This window comes from Puma concolor, chromosome E1 (assembly GCF_028749965.1).
Source record: "Puma concolor isolate L17-30 chromosome E1, mPumCon1.1.hap2, whole genome shotgun sequence".
In the NCBI taxonomy this organism is placed as follows: Eukaryota; Metazoa; Chordata; class Mammalia; order Carnivora; family Felidae; genus Puma; species Puma concolor.
This window is the reverse complement of record NC_141680.1, coordinates 1,139,754-1,162,973: the sequence shown is the minus strand read 5'-3', so window position 1 is coordinate 1,162,973 and position 23,220 is coordinate 1,139,754. Positions and strand designations below refer to the sequence as shown.

The 23,220-nt window shown below is 63.5% G+C and overlaps 1 protein-coding gene across 2 annotated transcripts in view; it reads right to left on the bottom strand.

Moving 5' to 3' along the window:
- PITPNM3 (PITPNM family member 3) overlaps positions 1-21,642 on the bottom strand; it is a 69,156-nt gene extending 47,514 nt beyond the window's left edge. For both annotated transcript variants that reach the window (XM_086685656.1, XM_086685657.1), the window contains exons 1-2: positions 21,498-21,642; positions 4,460-4,555 (exon numbers count right to left, since the gene is read on the bottom strand). In XM_086685656.1, the coding sequence (XP_086541782.1) occupies positions 4,460-4,555; positions 21,498-21,519 (118 nt within the window). In that variant the 5' untranslated portion in view covers positions 21,520-21,642. The remainder of the gene's footprint in view (positions 1-4,459; positions 4,556-21,497) is intronic.
- Between the last annotated feature and the right edge of the window lie 1,578 nt (positions 21,643-23,220).

Here is a 23,220-nt window from a genome sequence, read left to right as displayed (position 1 = left end):
TTCTGGCTGGGACACCTCGGCCAGCCTCATGGACTCGCCTATTTGATTTATTTAACAACGCTGATGAAATGTTTCTTCTGCACTGAGATGGTCATAATGCCTTACAAATACCAACTCACCCCACTCTCATCACGATACTGAAAAGGTACAACCCTTATCATCGGCATTTTATAGACGAGAGATCTGAAACACGGAGTAGCTCAGTACCTTGCCCAAGGTCACCGGCGAGAGCCAGGACTGAAGCCCAGGTACACTATTTCAAGAGTCCTGCAATCCTGGTGGCCTGCCCTGGACGTCCTGGATCGGCCGCCCAGCCCCCCGCCCAGGATCCACACCTGCCCAGATGACTTCCCGAGCCCCAAGTGCTCCATTCTGGCACATGTCTACACCTCTAGGCAGCGCTGTGTTCTGGGCAGGCTCCTGGCTGGATTCCAGTCTAAACTCTGCCCCACGTGAGCCTGGGCCTTTGCACGTGCCCTCAACTCTTCCTGTCTTCTCATCTCTTCCTTGGGAGTAACAGCTCTGGCTCTGGAGCCCTTTCCAACAGGCCATCATGAGGGTGAAGGAGAGTACTGTGAATCTGTAAAATCTACGGGGGCCAAGGTGCCCACCCCCAGACACCGGCTTCTCTGCTCCCACCCCTAACGGAGAGACAGGGCCAGGCTCAGGAACACGCCTGTGCTCTGCTCCCGGGATGGCTCCATCTCCCAGTGCCCACAGCATCAACAGCCCACTCGTCCCGGGGACAACCAGCCCCACCCCGGCTGTGTGCAACACCAGGGGGCCCGGGCCCCAGAGACTCACCTGGGGCCACACGTTGGCCAGTCACTGGCCCAACCTCTGCCCCTGGCGGCCTGCACCTGTGTCTGCTACCTCCCTTCCAGGTGGAGGCTGTTTGCCCACAGGAAAAGCCCAGAGATGTGCCCCCTGCTCTCCAGGAGACCGGCCACGGTCTGTAAAATCAGTGCTTTATCCTGTTCCCTTCGCTGGGAGGTACCAGGGATTGGAGCACGCAGCCGGGTCTCCACAAGACCGAGGGCAGCTCTCCGCCCGGCCTCGCACCAGGAGGGGAGCAGGGTGTCCACCGGGCATGGGGACAGCAGAGCAGGGGACACGGGAGATGAGGCGGCAGGCGGAAACCTCCAATGTCCCGCCCGGGGAGGGCTCCGCTGGGCCCCTGGTTGGGCTCGGCTGCGACCTCGGGGACCAGGCCGCTTGTGCGGGTCCACGGCAACGAGCCGGCTCTTGTCTAGATGTTGGGAGAGGGGACCGAGAGAACAAGCGGAGGGAAGGGGCCTGGGCCTCAGCAGCGGGTGCCTCCTGCTCACTCACTCACCCCTCCGTGTTCCCTTATGCTAGAGGGGGGCAAATCCTTCACTTTGAACAGCGACGCTGAGCAGAACGGCAATCAACAAACCACTCGTATTCACAAGTACAACTTGAGGCAGGCGTCTCGGTGGTTTAGTGGGTTAAGCGTCCGACTTCAGCTCAGGTCATGATCTCACAGTTTGTGGGTTCAGGCCCCGCGTCGGGCTCTGTGCTGACAGCTCGGAGCCTGGAGCCTGCTAAGGATTCTGTGTCTCCCTCTCTCTCTGCTCCTCCCCAGCTCACGCTCTCTCTCTCTCTCTCTCTTTCTCAAATAAACATCAAAACTAATAATAAAAAAAATGCAAATACAACTTGGTAGGTACTGACAATCGGACACACCCCTGACACCATCTCCCAAGTTTCACCCCCTCCCTCCCCCTGCCCCCTCTCCCCTTCTCCCCTCCAGTTTCTGCTTTTCGCTGTCTGCTGGAGTCTGCTCCCTTGCCTTACTTACAGCTCGCCTGTCTCCCACCCCCACCGCTGACCGGTGGCTACGGAAGCACGGGGACAGCGCCCATCTGCCACACCCCCGCTGTGAGAGGCAGCATCCCCGAGGAGCAGAGATACTCACAGGTGAGTGGATTCTAGCCCCTGCTTGGCCTGACCTCGAGTAACCTTGGGTGACCCTGAGCAAGCCTCCCAACGCTCTGACCTCAGTTTCCCAGCCCGGAGACGGTGGTGGTGGTGCCGAACTCCAAGACCTTGCGGGCCCCTCTGGGCCCCCCTGAGTCTTCCCTTGCTCTGCACCCCAGCCCTGGCAGACTGGGCCGTGGCCCCCAGATATCCTCTGACAGAAGGGAGGCACCTCTCCTGGGTCTGGGGACCTGGACCCCAACACCCACCCCGCGGCGCTCACCAGCCACGCGAGGCCCTGGGCCTGCCGCCGTGGCCCATGGAGCCGGCATTCTGCCCAGGGTGTCAGGGACCCAGACGGTCTCCTGCCCGAGTCCGGGACACTCACCGCCCGGACCTGGGGGCTGCGGACTGCCTGTTGGGCCTCGCCCAGCCCAGGGGACAGAGAAGGACAGCTTCACCTCTGACTGCCTGAGCCATGGAGACTCCAACGGCCTTGTCTCGGGGACAGCACAGAGCACACGGGGTGGGGAGGGCAACCGGGAGGAAGGGGGCCTCCGCAGCCTGTGGGGTGCAGGGCGGGGGCAGGACGTGCCCACAGCTGCTCAGGGGGCAAGCCGGTGAGCAGGCCCGCCCCCAGTGCCTCCTGCTGCCAGCCGTCCCGTCATCAGGGAAGCCGGCCCTGAGGAACTGCAAAATATTTTAAATAAAAGCGTTCTAAGCATCAAAATATTGACGTCACTGCTGTCACATTGTGCGCTAGTTGCTATGGAGAAGCAGTCCCGGCAGCCGCTCTGGCCAGACACCCCTGGGAGACAGCACACGGGTCCCACATGGGCCGAGTGTCGGTTGGCTTGGGGTCTGCCCAGCTGTGCCCTGTGCCTCCCTGAAAGGCACCTGAACTGGGCACTCCCCACTTTCGGAGGCACAGAGCTGACCTGGATACTAAGGCCCAGAGAAGGGCAATGGTGTGGCTGAGACCATGAGGCCACGTCCCCGGTGTCCTGCTGCAGGCCCAGATGTCTTCCCAGCACACGGTCTGTTTCTGCTTCGAGACCCCATCTCGCTAGGCATTTTACAGCTGGCTGTCCCAGGAGTGCGTCAGCCCCCCAGATACGGTGACTTCCCCGGTGGGGCCAAGCCGGCCAGGTGAGGACCGGGGCCCCTGGGTGGGGGAGGCAGCCAGGCGAGCGTGACCGTGGGGACCTTCTGTCCGCTGCCCTCTGGCGCCCACACCTGCCCTGCGTGCGCGCTCTCGCCCAGAGCCGGAAACGCGCACCCGCTTTGGCGCGCCCGTCCCCACTCCCTGCTTCCTGTTCTTCGTCCCCTTGACCACGCCCCTGCTGTCTGCCGGCCCCCTTGTACCCACTGGACGGGCCACCCACCAACCCCCCCCGGTGCCCCCTGGAATGCCCCCTTACGCCCGCGGGACGTGCCGCCCACCGGCCTCCCTCGTACCTGTTGGAGATGCCCCCCCTTACTCGCAGGACGTGCCCCCCTCTTACCCGCTGGACGCGCCCCTCTCGCGCCCCCTGGACATGCCCCCTTCGTGCCTGCTGGACGCGCCCCTCTCGCGCCCCCTGGACATGCCCCCTTCGTGCCTGCTGGACATGCCATCTTCGTGCCTGGACATGCCCCCCTCACGTGCCGTCTTTGTGCCCACTGGACGTGCCCCCCTCGCACACGCTGGAGGTGCCCCCCTTGCACCCTCTGGATATGCTGCCCGCTGACCCCCTTGTGCCCTCTGGACGTGCCCCCCTCGTGCCTGCTGGACATGCCGTCTTCGCGCCCGCTGGATGTGCCCCCATCCCGCCTTCTGACACGCCACCCGCCAGTCCCCTCGTGCCCCCAGGACGTGTCCCCCTCGTGCCCGCTGGATGTGCCACCCTCGCACCTGCTGGACGTGCCCCCCTGGTACCCACGGGAGGTCTCCAACAGTCCTGCTCACTGCCCCGCATCCCCTCTGCAACTGATCCTATGTGCCTGGCACAGGGTCTCAGGCAGGCGGCCAGCCTCTCCTCTGCCCCTCGTGCCAGGCCCCTGACCCCTGGTACACGGGCCCCTGGGTCCCTGGAAGGGCCACCGTCCTGCTTCAGTGCCATCACACCGGCCACCTCCTCCGTCAGAAGGCTCCTTCCCCTCGTGACTACGGAGAGGGCGCTACCAACCCCACTAAGTTAGGGACCTGCGTCCACTCCCTGCTAACACCCGCTGACTTATGCAGGGGCATCACCCCCTTGGGAGGGTGACTTCCTCCGTGTCACTTTTGGGTTTTGCCTCTCCCGCTAAACCACCAGCATCAGGAGGGCAGCACCCACGCCCAGAGGCCTCTACAGCTCAGCGAGTGCCTGTCACAGCCCCTGAGGTGGACCAAGGACACAGCCAGTGCCCCTGCCTCGGGGAGTCAGAATCGGGCACACGTGAAGTGTGGGGCACAGCGTCCAAGAGGGAGAGATGCTATTCGTGAGGCTTCTAGAAAGCTCACCCTGCCAGTGGCGGGAAGATGGAGTTCACTCACCTCTGGCATCAAAGAATTCATCGTCCGAGCTCTCCACTGAGTCGCTGAGGACGTTTCGAAGGTGCCAGGGGGCACCGCCGCCCGGGGGAGGGCCACCTGTGGAAGAGAACATACCTGTTAGCCAGTCCTGAGACCCAGTCCCAGCTGAGCGGTAAAGCTGCACGAACGCCACCCCCCCACTGCCCCGTGCTCAGCACCCCACCCCCACCCCCCCACCCACCCCCTGCGGGGGCTCAGCACTCCACCCCCCCCCCCCCGCAGCGGTCCGGACAGTGCTCCACGTGTGCCAGAACGCACAGCACAACGTGCAGGGTGAGCGCTGGACCTCGCGCTCACACACCGGCGGGAAGGGGCCTTGGTCACGGTGGCCGCTCAGAGGCACCACCGCCTTACAACGCCACCCTCTGCCAACGGGACGTCAAGGTCGGCGGAACAGGGGAGAAGGGCCCAGAAAATCACGCCGGTCGCGTGCACTTCCTCGCGCAGGGCGACGTGCTCCAGCGTGCGTCTCTGTCCGGGGCCGGTCAGGTGGCGCAGCCCGGGGAGGGCAGGAGGGTGCAGGAGTGGGGCAGCCGATACCCGGGCAGCATGTCCCGGCCAGGACCTTGGCCTCCGTCGCAGACGCACGGCCTGAGCCCCAGCCCCGCGCCGTCCCAGCCGCTTGCAACCTGCATGGCCGTCCTTCCACACCACACCCTCAGTTTCCCCACCTCTAAAGAACCGACCACCATCAGCCCGGAGCTCAAAGGATCAGAAGAGATGTACAGTCAGAGTCTGCATCTCAGACCTAGTAATTATGATGACTAACGTCCACAGAAGCCAGGGGCGGGGAGGGGGGCCGAGGGGTCCCCGGGATGGTCAGGGGAAGGGCGCACCCAGACCCGGAACACCCCCCGCCCCACCTCCACAGGCACCTGGGTCCTCACCGTGGACCAGCGGGTGCCCAGCACATCCTCCCCATCCCCCCGTCCCCAGGCACACGAAACCCTGGGCATTGCCCAGGGGATTGAGATCTAACTGCCAAAACTGAAACCAGAAAAGCGTCAGGACAAAACTGACCCGGTAATTTTCCTGAGGAAGCAGTCAGGAGTGCACGGTTAACCCTCGCGTTCTGGCAGCTCCAGGGCCTGGGAAGAAATCCCAGAGCCCGGGCGCAGGGACGGGGCGTGCGCGCACACACGCCCATAAAGGGACTTCTTCGCGGCGGCCGCAAGGACGCAGTCGCTCCTGGTGTGTGCGCGGGGAAGGCTGCCCGCTGGGTGTGGCTGGGAGAGGAGGGGGAGGCAGGTGGGTCCCGGGACGGCGTGTGCCGTGGGCCCCACGTCCCGAAAAACGCTCCCGCGTCTGAGGAGGATGCGCGCGGCGTGTTGGTCAAGAGCTCAGGTCGGGGGAGGAAGGGGCCAGGGGTCAAGCCGTGAGATGACAGAGGGCCCCCCACCCTCCGTGCCTCAGATAGCAGGGTGGGGGTGGGAGCCTGTCGGAAAACTCAAGCAAATTCAACACAGGGCCGCCTGTCGGAAAACTCAAGCAAATTCAACACAGCGCCCCTTAGCACAGGGCCTGGGGCACGGCCAGTGTCCACATCAGCCGCCATCGCACGTACATGCGGAGGCAGCGCCGTGGCGGGAAGGGCGTGCCCCAAATGCCAGCCAGACACTATCCCCACAGAGCAGAACCTGACGGGGGGAGGCCGGAAGGAGGCAGCGTTTACACGGAACACGTAATTTCACGGGACTGTTAATTTTATAAACCATCCTACCTTATCAGTTCTAAGGTGCACATTGTTTCACGCACTCCAACATCTTCAAAACCGGAGTGCATCTCGCTTTTTAAAAAATTTCTTTTAATGTTTATTTATTTTTGGGAAAGAGAGAGAGCACCAGCAGGGGAGGGGCAGAGAGAGAGGGAGACACAGAATCCAAAGCAGCTCCAGGCTCCGAGCTATCAGCACAGAGCCCGACACGGGGCTCGAACCCGCGGACCGTGAGATCGTGACCTGAGCCAGAGTCGGACGCTTAACCTCCTGAGCCACCCAGGCGCCCCATGGAGTGCGTCGTCCTTAACCCTGTGTCGTGGCTCACAGTGTACCCCCCACTCACACAGGGGTTTCCTCTTTCAATAAACACACTCCAGCACTGTAAATATAGCTTCTCTTCATGTAAGTTTCTTAACGTTTTCTCTTCTCCAGCTTTAATTTACTGCACTTATACAGTATGTAACTCATACCACACACAGAACACGTGTTAATCGACTGTTTCTGTTACTGGCGATGCTCTGGTCAAGGGTAGGCTATCAGTAGTTAAGTTTGGGGGGGTCAAAAGTCACATGCAGATTTTTTAAATTTTTTAAAAAATGTTTTTATTTATTTTGAGAGACAGAACCGGCAGGGAAGGGGCAGAGAGAGAGGGGGACAGAGGATCCCAAGCAGGCTTTGCACTGACAGCACAGAGCCTGACGTGGGGCTCAAACCCACGAACCGTGAGATCACGACCTGAGCCGAAGTCAGGGGCTTAACTGACCCACCCAGGGACCCCAGTCATATGCAGAGCTTTTACTGTGGGGGGATCAGCGCCCCCAGCCCCTGACTATGGGGGGGGGGTCAGCGCCCCCAGCCCCCACATAGTTCCAGGGTTTATAAAATAATAGTGCATCCTAGCTACTGATCGCATCTTGGATTCTGTGGCAAATGGTAAAACCACCAGGCACACAGGGTACGTCTTTCCTGGGGCCTCAGCCCTGGCCACCAGGCACACAAGTCTTGTGTCGGAGAGACCCGCACTCCTGTAGCAGCAATGCCCCTGCCTCGGTTTCCCCATCCGTGCGAGGGGAGAAACCTGACGGAGACTATCCGTTTTCAGTTCTGACTCATGTTGGAGGCGCCCGTCGGGGACACACGGCTGGGGCCAATGAGCAAGTGAGAGGTGGGCACTCTCCCCGGCCACGGCTCCCATGCCCCCTGTGCCCAGTCCCTGCGCTCCTTGCCCCGCCCCACCCCTGCAGGATGCTGGCACTGTTCCCTGCCCGGGGCCCAGACCCCAGCACATAAACTGTTCCTGAAGGGTGAGGCCGGCCCCGCCGGCCCAGGGACACCGCTTCCCGCCTGTCCCTCTTGTCCCACCCCCCACAAACTCCCAAACACACACCCAGCCTGGGCGCCAGGCAATAAGCCCTTTCTGAAGCCCGGAAGCCACCTCCGGGTGTAAAGCTGGGTCTGGGCCCCACTCCCCACGGGGACCCTCGAAGCTTTCGATTCTTACCCGCCAGGCGGGCGTTGTGGCACGGTGGTTGGCAATCTCCCGCTCACGCGCCCTGGATTTCCCACAGGGGATGCACCAAAACTGAGTACTTCCAATGAGGGGAGGGACTGTGTCCCTGAAGTAGGTGGAGGATATCCAGCCGGCTGTGAGACGGGGCAAGAAACAAAACTGCCTCTGTTCTCAGATGGCCTCATTGTCTACACAGAAAACAAAGGCTCAGGGCGCCTGGGGGCTCCGACTGTTAAGTGTTTGACTCTTGGCTTCAGCTCAGATCTCACTGTTCTTGGGTTCGAGCTCCGTGCTAACAGTGTGGAGCCCACCTGGGATCCTCTCTCTCCCTTACTCTCTGCCCCTCCCCTGCTCGCTTTCTCAAAATAAACATCTTTTTTAGAAAAAAGCTCTATGGGGTCCCCCGGGGGGCTCAGTCAGTTAAGCGTCCGACTTCGGCTCAGGTCATGATCTCGCGGTTCGTGGGTTCGAGCCCCACATCGGGCTCTGCGCTGACAGCTCAGAGCCCGGAGCCTCCTTCAGATTCTGTGTCTCCCTCTCTCTCTGCCCCTCCCCTGTCCGTGCTCTCTCTCAAAAATAAATATACATCCAAAAAATTTTTTTAAAACCTTGTTAAAATAAAAAAGTTCTACAAAACCCACAAACCAAAACACGCTATGAGAACAAATAGTTGAATATAGCAAGATCGCCGCATATAAGGTCAATATACAAAAGTCAACTGCACTCTCTATATTATCAACGAAGGATGAGAATTTGAAATTAAATAAACAATACCGCTTACAATATCACCAAAAAAATAGTGAAACCACAAAAAGAAGTGCATGTAGGTATAAATCAAACGGATATGGAAATTTCGGTGATACCAAAAGTACGACGAGATAAACTTCTGCTGAATTTACATTAATTTTATATGGTTTCTCCATCAACAGATACTAAAGGTCTAAAACCCACCACACACGCCATATTAACATGCCAACATCCCTTGTGGTCCAAATCCATCCTGTTCCCAAGAAGCGAGCACCTGGATGGTCAGGACAGTCATACTGGCCCCAAGATTCGGTCCCTGAGTTGGGGGGGGGGGCGCGCATGGGCTGCAAGCGTGTAAGTAGTGATGGGCTCATCTGAAGCTTTACCCGAGTCTCCCTGGTTCTTGAGCTTGAATAGCGAGGGTTCAGGTTTGGGAGAAGTTCCCAACATGGTGGCCCTCGCACCTGTTTGGGAGACACTCCATCCAAGAAAAAAGGCAAGGATGTTTCTGCTAGCTCTACACACACACACACACACACACACACACACACACACACACACACACGCTCTACAGCCTGAGAAAGAGAAAGTCTCCAGAATTTGTCACTCACACGCCACCCCCACTACGTCCCTTTGGGCCACCATCACCCTAGGTTGCTGCCACGCCGACGACGTGTGTGACGGGCTGGGCTTCGTGGGGGCCCCGGCAGGAGGGCCCGGCTGCGGGGAAGCTGGGCTGGCTCCGCTGGGAGAGCCGTTCTCCCCGCTGCAGGTGGGCCAAGACGGAGGGGGCTCGGTGTCAGACAGGGCTGCCCGGACCACAGGCACCGCGCTGGGTGCTGGGGACACCGCGGCGAGCAGGCGGCAGAGAGGGTGGGGACCGCACGGAGCTCACCTTCTGCGGGGGCGCGGGGGACGCAGAGCTGGGTCGGGTGACTGACAAAGATGATTTCCGCAGCAGAGAGTGACGTGGAGAAAATAGGACCCTGCCTCCTACCTCTGCCCCCTTCCCCGAGCAGCTGACGGTGGCATCATGGCCTGAAGAACAGGCCAGCACGGAGGGAGTTGTGGACATTGAACTCTCGTGTGTCTCTCCTTTCGAATAGACCCTCACCTGCCGGTTGACTCTCCTCTGTGGCCAAAGTCGGTACCCGAATTTCTGTTCAAAGGCACATTTTACCTTGTTTACGGTTTATTCTTGCCTTCAAAATGCATCCCTGCAGTGTTGGTTTTTTTTTTAATGTTTACTTATTTCTCAGAGAGAGAGAGAGACAGAGTATGACCAGGGAAGGGGCAGAGGTGGGGCGGGGGGGGGCAGAATCCAAAGCAGGCTCCAGGCTCTGAGCTGTCAGCCCAGAGCGCAACGCGGGGCTTGAACTCATGAGCTGCAAGATCATGAACCTGAGTTGAAGTGGGACACTTAACCGACTGAGCCACCCAGGCGCCCCTGTTTTAAAAAAATATTTTTACCGTTTATTTATGCATTGGTTTTTAAATACAGCAATTTTATGGCAAGGTCTGTGCGGACAGCTCAGAGCCTGGAGCCTGCTTCGGATTCTACGTCTCCATCTCTCTGCCCCTCCTCCACTCACACTCTGTCTCTCTCTCTCTCAAAAAATTTTTGAAACATACGGTAAGTTTGCTTGGACACCTGCAAATCCCTCCTCTCAGGCAGGGGCCACCGCAAACAATGTCTGGAAAGGGTGGGGTGGGGTCTCAGCTGTCCACGCACGCAGACACGAGAACCCATGAAGGCGGGCAGCGCCAAGCAGCAGCCATGACTGGCTTCCACGTGGGGGTGTGCCCTTCCCCTGTTCCTCCAGCAGATCTTTCAGCGAGGTACTATGTGACAAAGGGAAGCAGTGATGGGCGGGTGACTTGGGGGGGTGTGAGAGGAAGGCCTTTCTGACAGGGTGTCCATCGTGAGACAGGGCCAGACACACCAAGTGCGTGTGCACGTGTGTATGCACACATGCTCCTGCACACACACGTGTGGGGTACACGGACAGAGTGCATGCGTGCGAACATTCTTCCAGCTGGGCACGTCTGAGAGGCGGGAAGAAGCCGCGTGGCTGGAGCCGGATGGAGGGGAGACAGGTGCAAGGGGGGAGGGGGCCGAGCCGGGTGGGACATTGCCCGCTGTGGACAGGGGGCTCACGACCCAGACTCTATCACCCACACACTCGGGAAGAGGGGGACCCCGATGTCAAGAGGACCAGGGAGTCTCCCAAGCATGGGGTGGGGCCCACAGATCAGGTGCACTGAGGGCCACACCGTTAGCGTCTGGGCTCTGTGACCCCAGGGCTTGGAGGGTAAAGTGTCCTTGAGCTGGTCCCCACGCTGCCTCTCTCTGCATGCCGTGTCCAGCACAGGGTCCCGGGGAGGGGACTCCGAGAAATGTTGGGCAAATGGATAAAGTGACGTGCTGAGTCACAGAATGTGCCAGACACCCCACTTACCTAGAGGAATCCTAACCAGCCCCCCGAGGACACCGTGCATCCCCCGCTTACATAGAGGAACCCTAACCAGCCCCCGGAGCACACCGTGCATCCCCCGTGTACCTAGAGGAACCCTACCCAGCCCCCCGAGGACACTGTGTGTCCCCCGCTTACCTAGAGGAACCCTAACCAGCCCCCCGGAGGGCACCGTGCGTCCCTGTCCTGCACCTGTTTGCTCCAGGTCACAAAGCTGGTAAGTGACGGAGGCGAGGCCCGACCAGACGCCAGACCTGTCCGGCCTGCCCACCGGGTCTGCGGGTCAGCATCTGGGTATCCCCAGGCCCACGTGGACATCGGAAGGTGCACCTGCGTTCCTTGGAGAGCGCCGTCCTCCCAAAGCCCCTCCCCGTCCCTGAGCCGGTCCTGAAGACACACAGACTCACACGCGCTCCCACATCACCCCCTCCCCGTCCGTGTCCCTCATGCACACCTGCCAGCTCGCAGCCGCGGGTGAAAACATCACAGAAAGACCAGCGTGTAGCCGTGCAGCAGCACAAACCTGGGCTCCTCGCTACCACTTACGTGTCCGCGGCAGAAGCGTGGGAAGCTGGCGGGCCTCACCTTTGTCATCTGTGAGATGGGTAGGCGCTACCTCACTGTCGGGAGACTCTGCGCACACGGCCCGCGGCCGCACGCGGCATCCCGGCACTTGGGGGACGCTGAGCCCCTCAGGAGCCGGGCCGAGGGTCAGATGGGCACGGGGGCTTCCGGGGCGCCCTCCCCCCAGGGCCACAGACCCCTCTGCTCCTCCAAGGCCCAACAGACGCCCCCCAGCACACCCCGCATGCTCTCCTCTGGCCCCTCTCCCCCACCACACTGACTTAAAGGTCTATATCAGGACTGGAGGGAAAAGGGAAAACCCTTCCCCAGCCCGAGGGCAAGAGCCCGCCGGAAGGAGACCCCACCCTGCGCCCAGGAGCCCAGCCGGAGGGCAAAGCCCTGTAAAGCCAGGGACGCGGGCTTGGCCCGGTCTTCTAGGGCCAGATGGGGGCCAGACGGCGCCTGGAGGAAGCAGTTAGGGAGAGAGCAGTCCCTCCCCCTGGGACGCAGCCTGGGGACCCAGCACCCAGTGGAGCCCCCTAGGCCAGCCTGGCCCAGCACTAAATGTCAACACTGCGCCCCACAGGTGTGGACACAGGTCCCCAGGCAGAGGGCCTGCAGGCTGGAGAGCCTGGAGGCCTTCCCGGGGAGGGGGCTTCACCCGAGCCTTAAAGAGAGGGTGGGCAGGCTGGGAGGAAGGAAAGACATGGGTCAAAGCCATCAGGCCGCTTCTACAAGAAGCTGGATCTAGAACCTTCTCCAAAATGGGAAGTCTGGCTCAAAGGAGCAAGGAGGGGACCCAGGCGTCTGCCGTGACAGCCACACTCCGCAGGTGTTCAGGTAACACCTGCCAAGTCCCAGACCTCCAGGGACCCTCAAGTGCCCCCGAGAGGCTGGGGTGGGGTGGCCAGCACTGCACCTGCCCTCCCCCGCCCTGCCTGAGGCCAAGGAGACACATGCTGCGTCCCAACAACACGTGCCTCAGGGGACACGGGTTGAGAGAGAAAAGTGCTCTGCTGTGGCTCACGTAGGCCCTTGTCCCCATTCTCTCTGTGTCCATCACACGCACGGACACACATATGCTTGTGCACCTACACACACAAACACACGCACACACATGCACACGTGCACACCCACACGTGTGCACTTACAAACACACGTGCACACGCATGGACGAGAACGGCTCCAGAGTGTGGGTCTCGCTACCGTCAATGCTGCGGAAACAATCAGGCCACCAGACTCCCTGTGGGCGGTGGGGACCCTGGGGACACACAGAGCGCGGAGCCTGCATGTGGCTCGCACAGACACGCTCACACAGCTTCACACCCAGCCTCGCAACACGGAGCCACATCTCACTGCTGCTCTGATCCCGCCCGGGCTCCCAGGGGTCCACGAGCAGGACAGAGTGAGACGCAGGGTCTGGCGGGGGCCCCCCCTCCCCAGAGCCGGGCCCTCTGCCTCACGTGTGATGTGAGCCACCGTCCCGCTCACCCTCCCCCTTGGTGCTGGTTCAAGCCCCAGCCCTGCCGCCTGTCCGCTGGGCTTCTCAGTAAGTGTTACCACACCACGCCGTGCCTCAGTTTCCTCCTCTGTGAAATGGGGGTAAGGACAGGACTTACAGAGGGTGGCCATGAGGAGTAACTGAATGAAATTTTTTTAGAGCGAGTGTGAGCAGGGGAGGGGCAGAGAGAGCGAGCGAGAGAGAGAATCCCAGGCAGGCTCCACGCTCAGTGCAGGGCCCAACACGAGGCTCGAACTCACGACCCTGGGATCAGGACCTGAGCGGAAATCAAGAGTCGGACACTGAACCCGCTGAGCCACCCAGGCGCCCCTAAATGAACAGGTATTTGAGAGAGGCCGAGCACGGGGCCTGGCCCTCCACCGGTACACTCACACACAGAAACTCCGAGGGCGGCCCTTGTCCTCAGGCCCTAAAACTGGCGCAGGGGGCACGACAGGAACTGCTCCAAGCAGGCGCGTCCCCATCCCCTCCCCTGGTGCGGCTCCCCGCCCCCCCCAGCCTCTGAGCTCTCGGGGCCAGAACGTGCTCCCTGCCCCTGCCGGCCTGGGCCCCGGCAGCTCACGGCCTCTGGGAACTGCACTCCTTCCCTCCACGCCGTCTTCGCTCCTGCCCGTCCCTGCCCGTCCCTGCCGGTGCCCAAAGGGTCCCCCAGCCCACCCTCTGCTAATGCCCACCCATGCTGCCGGTCTGGCCCCGCCTCCTCCGTGCTCCCCTGAGGTCCCGCACCCGTGCCCATTCGAGCACCTGGGTCCAGGCCTGCCTGCCCCCGGGCTGTGGGTTCCCTGGGGCAGATACCTGGTGCGGCCCCCACAGGCCCATAGCTTCTCCCGGCCCACTTCAGGGGAGACCACGGGGGTGGGCCTCTCGGGGGAGCATCCCCCCCCCTCCCCGGCCTGTCCTCAGGCCCCCCCTGGGGTCAGGATGAGTCTGGGAAGCAGACCAATCCAGGGCAGACCTCACGGGGCTGTGGGGACACTAGGGAGGGACCGGGAGGCTCGGAGAAGCTGCTTCCAGAAAAAAAGCATCATCGAAGGAAACCAATGCTGGCTGGGGGTTGGTTGCTATGGAAACATGTCCCAAACTGCCGTATGCGCCACTGATGAGCTTATGGGGCTGAGCTGTTTCGGGGACACGCGGGGAGCCCTGGGAGGGCCTGTCTGCTGGGGCTCCGGGTACCCGGAGCCCAGATCCTGGAGGGCCCGGGAGGAGTCCAGCTTCTGGGGGACCAGGCAGCTCCATGCCAGGAGTCCAGAGTGAGCCTGAGACCAGCCACAACGCAACCTGGCCACAACCACAGCCCGCACCTGCAGCAGCCCACGTATGGAGCCACGGCCCTGAGCACAGATGCGGCCATGACCCGGCCACACGGCAGGCCACGGCCCCCTCTCCTTGCCCGGTCACAGAGCCAGCTGCCAATCGGGCACCACCGAGCAAACGCACTCGCACCGCCTTCCCCTGACTCCGGCCACGCCGGCCCCCGGGGAACCGTCAAGGGGCGTCTCCTCTGTGCAGCCAGGGACCCACACGGCCCGTGAGCCCAACAAGGGGGGGCAGGGACCCCCGCCTGCAGCTGAGAGCCGCACGGAGGAAGCTGGCCCGGCCGCCGTCACAGCCCCGTTCCCAGGCGCGGGCCAGAGCGGGGTTAGGATCCCCGTCTCCCAACAGGACAAGGCTGGCCAAACCAGTTACTTTGAAAAAATACGCTTCTTGAAGACCTGCGGGCACTCTCATAAATATAGCATTTAAATGCCCGTTAATCACGTTACTCCGGAGGCAATTAGCGATTAATAGCTTTGGCTACGTGTTGTACTTTTCACAAGTACAAGTTGACCTCCCGGTGGAAGCAGTGGTCCCCAGACGCCCCCCTCTGTCCCACCGGCTTCTTGCCCCTCCCACTGAGGGGAGCTCCCATAGCACCTGCCACGAGGGCTCCTCAGGAGGGCGGGTGGGGGACAGGAGATGGGGCGGGGGGCCCTCCTGCCAGTCCCCCCCAGGAGCCCCTGCAGGGAGCGGGAAACAGAGGCCCGGGCCGCGGAGGATGCTGCGGAGACCCCCACCTCGCTGAGCCGGCCCGGGTTTTCGAAGGGCACCACAGGCTACCTACCGTGAGCCCGAAGCAAGGAGCAGGGAGGGGAAAGGGTCACGGTGACCCCAGGTGGGCACTTACCACCTGCAGCTCCCAGGCTGCTACCCAGCAGGGTGGGGCCCCAGGCCGCCTCTGCCGGGCAGGCCCCCCATCGGGTGCTGATCCGCAGCCCCAGGAGCCGCGGTGGGGACCCTGGGGGCTGCGCGAGGCTCTCGCTGCTCCAGACGACACCGCACGCAAAGGGAACGAAGAGCCAACAAGGGATAGACACCCCCTGCACACTGGGCAGTAATGGGAAGGCTGAAAATAGCTCTTTTACCACCAGGGATGACTCCAGAGTTGCTCAGCGGGGACCAGCCTCCCCAGGGAGGGAGGGGGGGTGAAGGCAGGAGAGGGAAGCCTCAGGCCACGGCCCCAGGCAGAGGCATCCGGAGGAGGAGGAGGAGGAGGAGGAGGAGGAGGAGGAGGAGGAAGAGGAAGAGGAGGAGGAGGAGGAGGAGGAGGAGGAGGAGGAGGAGGAAGAGGAGGAGGAGGAGGAGGAGGAAGAGGAGGAGGAGGAGGAGGACGACGCGGATCCGGACTGGCTGGAGCAGGTGCACAGGAGGTCAGAGGTCAGAGGTGTGTGCGTGATGACGGGCGGCCGGCCGCGGATGCCGCAAGCCTCCAGGGACAGGCTCGCGGACAGCTGCTGCCCCTGCGGGCTCACCCCGCATCCCACACACCTAGGTCTCTCCCTGAGCAGGGCACACACGGGGCACCCAGCGCACGGGCCCCGGCGGCAGGCGCCTCCGAAGAGGCCTCTCTGCTCCGCCACATCTATTTTTGCTTCCAACCCTTGCTCGGCAACCCGGCTGACAGGCTGCTACCTTCCCTCCCTTCCAGAATAACGGGTCATCTGGGAAGGGAACACCTCCTCGCCGGCCCGCCCCGCTCAGTTCTGCAAAGGGGGGGGGGGGGACCCTCTCCAAGGAAGGCAGGCTCCAGACACCCCGCGGGCACCTTCCCCTGGAGGGTCAGCCCCGCGCTCTGCTCTGCGGCACTCCGGCCTGGGGAAGAGTCGCACCAAGAAGCCCAGGGAGCACCTGTCCCCGCCGGCCCTGACCACGCACACTGAGCCCCCGCGCCCCCCGCCCCGGGGCCTGAATTCGCCCCCCAGACAGGCCACCCCCGGCCTCAGGCCGAGCCAACAGGCGCAAGGGGGCTCTCAGGCCGCCGGAGAGTGAACCTTGTAAATGCAGCCCCGGAAGAGCCTGGAGGCGGGGGGCGGGTGCCTCGGCAGGGCCCCTGCTCCCACCCCGGAGCCGCTTACAGGCAGGAGGCTCCCCCCACCCACACGTGTACCCCGGGGACTGTGGCCACACAGCTGTGCAGGGGGGCGGGCGGGCGTGGGGCCCTGGAGGTGGCTTTACCTCCGGAGTGACTCACTACGGCTCCTTCCTTTGCAAAAGGGGTTGCAATGTAGCATTTTCTTTCTCTTTAGAAAACAAGAATTTTAAAACGGGGAGTCGAGAGAGCTCGAGGGCGCGTGGCGGGGGGGGGGGGGTGGTGCTGGGATCTCACGTGGCTTCCAAACTAACTTGCTATGCTCTCGGCCCCCTCCCACTCCAGCCCTTAGGTGGGGGACCGGCTGCCCCCTCCCCAGCCCAGCTGCAGATCTGGTGATGGGCAGGCCAGGCCCCCCAGAGGCATGTGCTCTCTCTGTCCTCTGCCCTGCCCCCCACGCCTCTGGGGGTCCCTGGGAGACAGGAGAGGGGGGAGGGGGCCCCCAAGGCACAAACCAGCGAGGAGGGGGCTGGTCCTGGCCCCCGAGCTCTCCTCCTCGCCTCCTCCTGCCCCCTCACCGATGAGGAAACCGAGAGACGGTTCAAGATCAACCAGCGTCTTCTCCGTGGCACAGCTTCCCCGCTAGGAATGGCGAATCCGAGAACAGACAAGACCCGAGTCCCACCTCCAGCTCTGCCTCTCACTTCACGGGAGTCTACAACCAGACCCTCGATCTTTCTGGGCCTCCGTTTTTCTCATCCACGGAATGGGAGCCACAGCAACCCTCATCGAAAGAGACGCCGTCGAGCCGCCCGGTGGAAGCATGCTGGGGACGGCAGCCGACATCACGAGCCAGGCTGTGCTCACCGACCCCGCGCCTCCCACCCCCACGCCTGGACTCCACGGGACATCCCCACACTCGGAGCCCCATGGGTCTCCGGGCGACCCCGTGCCTTTCTGGCCTCGGTCCCCCGCCCCGCACATGATTAACAGGCGGGGTCGGCCACCTCCAGACTTCTCCTGGGGGGGGACCATCACAACACGCTAAGACATCCACGAAACACGTCACGCCTCCTGGCCAATCCGATGTGGCCCCAGCCAGGGGTGTCTAGCCGTGGGCTCACACTCTGTGTCCCACCTGCGAACCCCGAACAACTGCCTCGCAAACAGGGGCCTCCTGCTGGGACAGGGGCTTGGGCCCAGACCTCGGGGCAGCAAAGGGTCTCTAGTTGGGGCCTGCCGGGCCGCCGGTGAGCCGCCGGGACAGGTGGCTCCGCAGAGGGCGGGAGACCCGCCAGAGCTCCAGCACTCCCATCGCTGCAGAGAAGGCGTCTCAGAGACAAAGTTTTAGACAAGCCATGAGTTGGGACGTTGGCTTCTGATTTGGACCCAGCGTTTCCTCCGAATGAATCTGCAACCTCCTTGCGGGACGCCATGCCCTTCCCAGACACCTACGAGCCATCCTAGTGCCCGAGGCCTGGGGGTTCCTCAGACTGGCCCCTTGAATCCCCCGGCAGCTTCCCAGAGTGCTGAGAATCCCACCCTCCTCCGAGAGATCTGGCCACGGCTGGAGCAGGGGGGCCCAGGACGCTGCCTGGCTTGGAGATGGTGACAAGCTGGGTGACGGCAGAACAAGGTCCGAACCGAGACTCTGGAGATGCAGGTTCGATGCCCGGCTTGCCACCACCTTTCTATGGCCTGGCCGGGCCTGCCGAGGGCTCTGAACAGGAGGATCTGGGAGTGTCCCCCTGTCCCTGCCACTGGACGATCAGTGCTCGCCCCCCCCCCGCCCCCCCAGAGTACGGGTTTGATGCAATCCAGCCCACAGGCCCTCGGAACGCGGCCAGCTCCTGGGAGCAAATAAACTGGTTCCTCCAGCCTGGAAGGCCCAGCAGCCCCCCCCTCCCCACCCGCCTTGGCCCTGCCCAGCTGAGAGGTCCCAAACCGCTGGGGCACTGGGAGTGGGGGGGGGGGGGGGGGCAGGGGCAGGAAGCCGAACCAGCCCTTCCCAACAGAGTGGGTTCTGCCACGCGGGTCTGAGCCGCCCTCGAAGCAGGCAGAGGGACTACCTCGCCACCCCGCCCCGCCTCCCATGCTGTTCTCTGTCCGGAGTTCTCTCCAGCCTCGCCCCTCCCCATGCACCCCTCCAGCACCCCAGCCCTGCCCCGCACGCCCTCCAGGGCCTCCGTGCAGGGCCAGACCGTTCTCCCCACCCTCAGGACCCCTCTGCCACCCTCCCTACCTCCACCCTACCTTGGCCCCTCCACGGGAAAATTCCTCGTCCAGCCCCTAGCTGACCCAAGGCCTGCCCCTCGCCACCTTCCTGCCCAAATCGGCCAGCTTCTGAGGCGCGGCTCCTAGAGAGCGCCAGCCCTCCCTGTTTCGAACCACCCCTAGTTTCTTCCGGTCTGTACCGCACTGGAGGATGACCACAGGTAGGCCTGGGTGTGAACAGCTGTCCCCCCAGGGAGGCCTCGCCCACCCCCGCCCTAGTCCACCGGACCTGGAGCTCCCACAGGGCCCTCCCTCCCCTCAAGACTGGACGCAGGGCACAACACTTCTGGGCTGGGTGACTGAAATCTCCCAGACGCTGGGAACTAGTAGTAACCCGTTTGAGATCCACACCCTGTAATTTATCCAATCCTTTCTGGAAGCTCACAGCATGTTTTCCTGCACCTGGGTCCCCCCGACCAAGTGAAAGTCCTTTCACTGCCTCCCTTCGGCGCCTGTCTGATATAGCTGACGGTGCCATGGCTGGCTGCTCAGGCGGTACACTGCACAAGCCCGGGGACACCATTCACTGGGCTACAATACGATGATCCCGGAGTCACGCACTGTGGTGGCTCTGGGGCCCAAACCGCACTAGGTGGTCCCTTGGCCAGTTTTCAGAGGAAATGTCTCCCAGGCCACAGAGCGTACCCTTGTAGGCTTTGCACCCCCACCTTCAGCCACCCTTGGTTCTAATGGCACCCCACAGTGAAGGCCTGATCATTTCTGATCACCAGTCTGCCCATCTGTGGTAGAGTCCCGAACAGCCAATCCTCTCTGTTATGTCCCCTCCTTGGGCCCTAGTGTCTCCAGCCGTGCAGAGAGGGACACCCCCCCCCCCCGCCCGCGAGGACACCTCTGTTCTAAAGCTCACCGATCATTGCACACGGGCTTTGCCACCGTGGGTCCCATACACGTGTTACCGGAAGCTGTTTTCAGGTCAGTAGGCTTAGAGCCTAAAGAGAAGGGACGTTGACAAAATGCAAAGTGACCCAGAAAGATTGAGAAAAGGAGGCGTAACCCCATCTCACTGGCTCAATCCCGAAAAGGCTCCTTGGAGCGGTGGCCGAGTACAGGCGCGGGATCCACAGAGGAGGGGTCAGGGCTGCCCTGGAGGGAAGGGCCGAACACAGAATGGCCCAGAAAAGACGAGATGTTAGAGCCGCACGAGGCACAGACGCTTGGGGCAGTTTTCACCCGGCACTGAACAAATGCCCACGGACTGGCAGCTGGGGAGCCAAACGACCCACAGGCCGCGGTAGAGGGACCGACTGCACCCCAGACCGTTGGTGCGGGGGTGGCCTGACGGGGCAGTGATGGAGAAAGCCTGTCACTCAGCACCCTTAGAGTCCGGCAGACCTGGCTGGGTGCCCAGGCTCTGCCCAGACCCTCTGGGCCACCTGGAGGGAGAGCTTCTCTGAGGATCTGCTTCCAGATGCCTTAAAGGGGGGCCAGGACCATCTCCACCCTCCCGGGATCACTGCGCATGTTGCCCGGAACCCAGTTCTGGCGGCACAGTTAGCCTCTACCGTGGTGACTGTACCCGGCAGGTGGTTTGTGCAGGGCTGTGCACGCACACGCGGAGCGGGGCGGCGGGCGGGACACACACCCTGCCATGTGCCCTTTGGGAGGCGAGGGGGTGGGTAAGGCCCCAGGCTCCTGGAGGAGGAAGAGGGAGACAGCCTTTTCCAGGAGGGGAAAGGGAGGGAAGTGAGAAAGGGGTGTTTAGATGCGTCTCACTCAGCCAGCCCCACCCCGGCAGGACTCCTCCGGGCCCTAAATCGCACGCCCAGCGTGCGTACAGGGGGGTCCGGACCGGCCCAAGGTTCCGAGCAGCACCCGTGGGGCGGCAGTGGACGTGCACACGGACCAGGGTGTTCGCCCGAGTGTGCGAACGGGCGAACTCACACTCATTCCATCACGGCCACTGCTTGCGGGTAGAGGGGTGGGGTTCGTGCCAGACCAAGGCCGGGTCCCCAGGGATAGCACCGCACCTGCCAGGGTCACAGGCCGGGGGTGAGTTCACGGTGCATTTACACACGCCAGTGTCGCCACTGTGCGCCAGCCTGGTGGTCTGTCCTCCCCCCGGGGCCTCTGGGGGCGCCGCCAGGCCCAGACCGGGCAGACGGGGGCAGAGCCGGGTGGCCGTCCTGATCCCCCCCCCCCCCGCGCCCAGCTCGGGTCTGGCACGCAGGACGCTGGGGAATCAACGCCTGGCTGAATGAATGAATGCAGGAACGAACGAATGACTGACGCCCACTCCCTCACCCCGCTGGCCTCAATGCCCGCGCCTGAGGGAGCGCAGAGCCCGCGGGACCCCACGGGAGGCAGGCCTGCAGACCCCGCAGACCTTCGCACCTGCGGCTCTGCGTCCGGGGTCGGTGGGGGAGGGGGCGGGACGGCGCGCAGTACCCCTCCTTCCCCAGAAGAAATCTGGGTCTCCTGACTGAGCTGGGTGGCGCGGGGGGAGGGGGGGGGGAGGTTGCCGCGTCCCGGATGGAGCGAGCGGCGGCACTGGGGGTGGGGGTGGGGGGGCGCGTCCGGGCTGACGCTGGGGGCGCGGGAGGGAGCGGTGGCCTCAAGACGGCCCCTCCGGTGCCCGCGCGCTCCGGGGCTGCCCGGAGAGCTGAGGGGGGGTGGCGGCCGGACGGGACCCGGCAGCCGCAGCCCCGGCCCCCCCCCCCCCACCGCCGCCCGCGGCGCCCCTCCAGGGACCCGGGGGCGCAGGAAGGACGCGCGGGGCCCGGCCCTCCCGGAACCTCCGCCCACCTGTGCGGGGGCTCACCTGGGCCGCGCGCGGGTCCCTCCCCCGGGCCGCCGGCCCTGCCCTCCCCGCGCCCGCCCTCACCTGCGCGGCCCGCCTTGGCCATGTCCCGGGCGGCGGGCTCCGGCTGCGCCGCGCGCGCTCCTCGCCGCTCCCGGCCCGGCCCCGGCCGCCGAGCCTCCTCCGGCCCCGAGCGGACTCCGCGCGCCGCGCCCCGCGCCCCCGCCCCGCGCGCCTCGGCCGCCGCAGCCGCCGCCTCGCCGCTCCCTCCCGCTGCCTTAAAGGCGCCGAGCGGCGGCCGCCGGGGAGGGACTGGCGGAGGAAGGCGCCCGACGCCGCCCCCGCGGGCCCGCACCCCCGCCCGGCTCCGGCTCCGGCTCCGGACACCGCAGCGCGCGAGGGGCGCAGACGCGGGCAGGCCCTGCGTTGAGCGCGGGGGCGCGGCGCCGCCGGGGAGGCACCCCCGGGGGCAGGGGGAGATCAGAGGAGCCTGGAGACCCAGGGCCCCGCGCGGAAGGGGTACCGAGAGAGGAGAGGACAGGGAGGTGGGGCCGGGGGGGGGGGGGGTTGTCACCGGAGGATTGGGGCCCTCCGTCAGCCCCCAGGCTGGCGTCCGGGGTCATCTCCAGGGTCTGACCCGCCTGGGACGGGGAGGGACTTCAGTGCCTTTAACTCCGCAGGAACGCGAGCGGCACACGCCAGTCCGCTTGCAGCAGTCTGGAGTGGGGGGTGGGCAGCGGCCCTTCCGCGTGCCCACGCCGGGCTGCAGACGTTCCGGCGAGCAGGCCGGTTGGAGGCTTCGCAGCCAGGGCTCTGCAGGCCAGCCCAGCCCCAGGCAGCAGAGCCCGGCTGGCAGCCCGGGAAGGGCTGGGCTGGGTCCCCGGCCCTCCAGCTCTCGTCACAGGGCAATGCCACCCTGCCCCCTGCAGCGGGAAAGGTCGGGGTCGCTGGTCCTCAGGGCTTCTCCACCCGCCAGGCCCTGCCCTGAAAACAAGCCCTCGGCAACTTGTGAGGAATCCACAGCCAGGCACCCACCCTCCCTGCCCCACCCTCGCCTCCTGGGGGAAAAGGTGCCTTATGTGACCCCCCACCGGCTAGCCTCGGTCCTTACTCCATCAGCCCCTCTGTGGGAAACTGGACCCAGGTGGAGCCACCAGAGGTCTCCGTCCGTATCCAGTCCCCGCACCCGCTTGGGTCTTTGACTCCATCCGCAGGATTCTCATCAAGTGGCCTGCACCTCCTGGTTGATTCCATCCAAGGACAGGGTGCCCAGCAGCTTGGGCCAGAGTTCTTCTGTCTTTGGATGGTACTGTCCGTGAAAACGTTTTTCCTCGTTTGAGCTGAAACCTGCATCTTGTACGACCCACATGTGGGTCCTTCTGACTGGTGTCCCAGCTAACAAAAGCAGGGCCTCCTAAGGCCCTCCATCCAAACTCCCCAGGGCAGCTTCACCAGAAGCTCTGAAAGTCCCCCAGTACCGGGAGCTCTGGATCCCGGAACCAGACGGCAGCGCTGACTCCAGAAGACGGAATTTCAGGAGCCCCAGGGACACAGAGCCACAGCTGTTCACCGGTGTGCCACCGGTTCCCCCCCCCCGCCCCCCCGGAAGAGCGTGAATGGATTCCTGCAGACCCTCCCCGTTCCTGGGGTCTGGTGGGGATGGGAACAGCAGTGAGTGCTGGCCGGACGGGCAGTGAGCTCGCGGCTTCATCCACAGCCGGTCTGTGGACCCGCAGGTGCCCTCGGAGGTGTGCTGTGCAACCCAGCTTGTCCGTGAAGGAACGGAAGTGAAGGTTCGCTGTGGGCC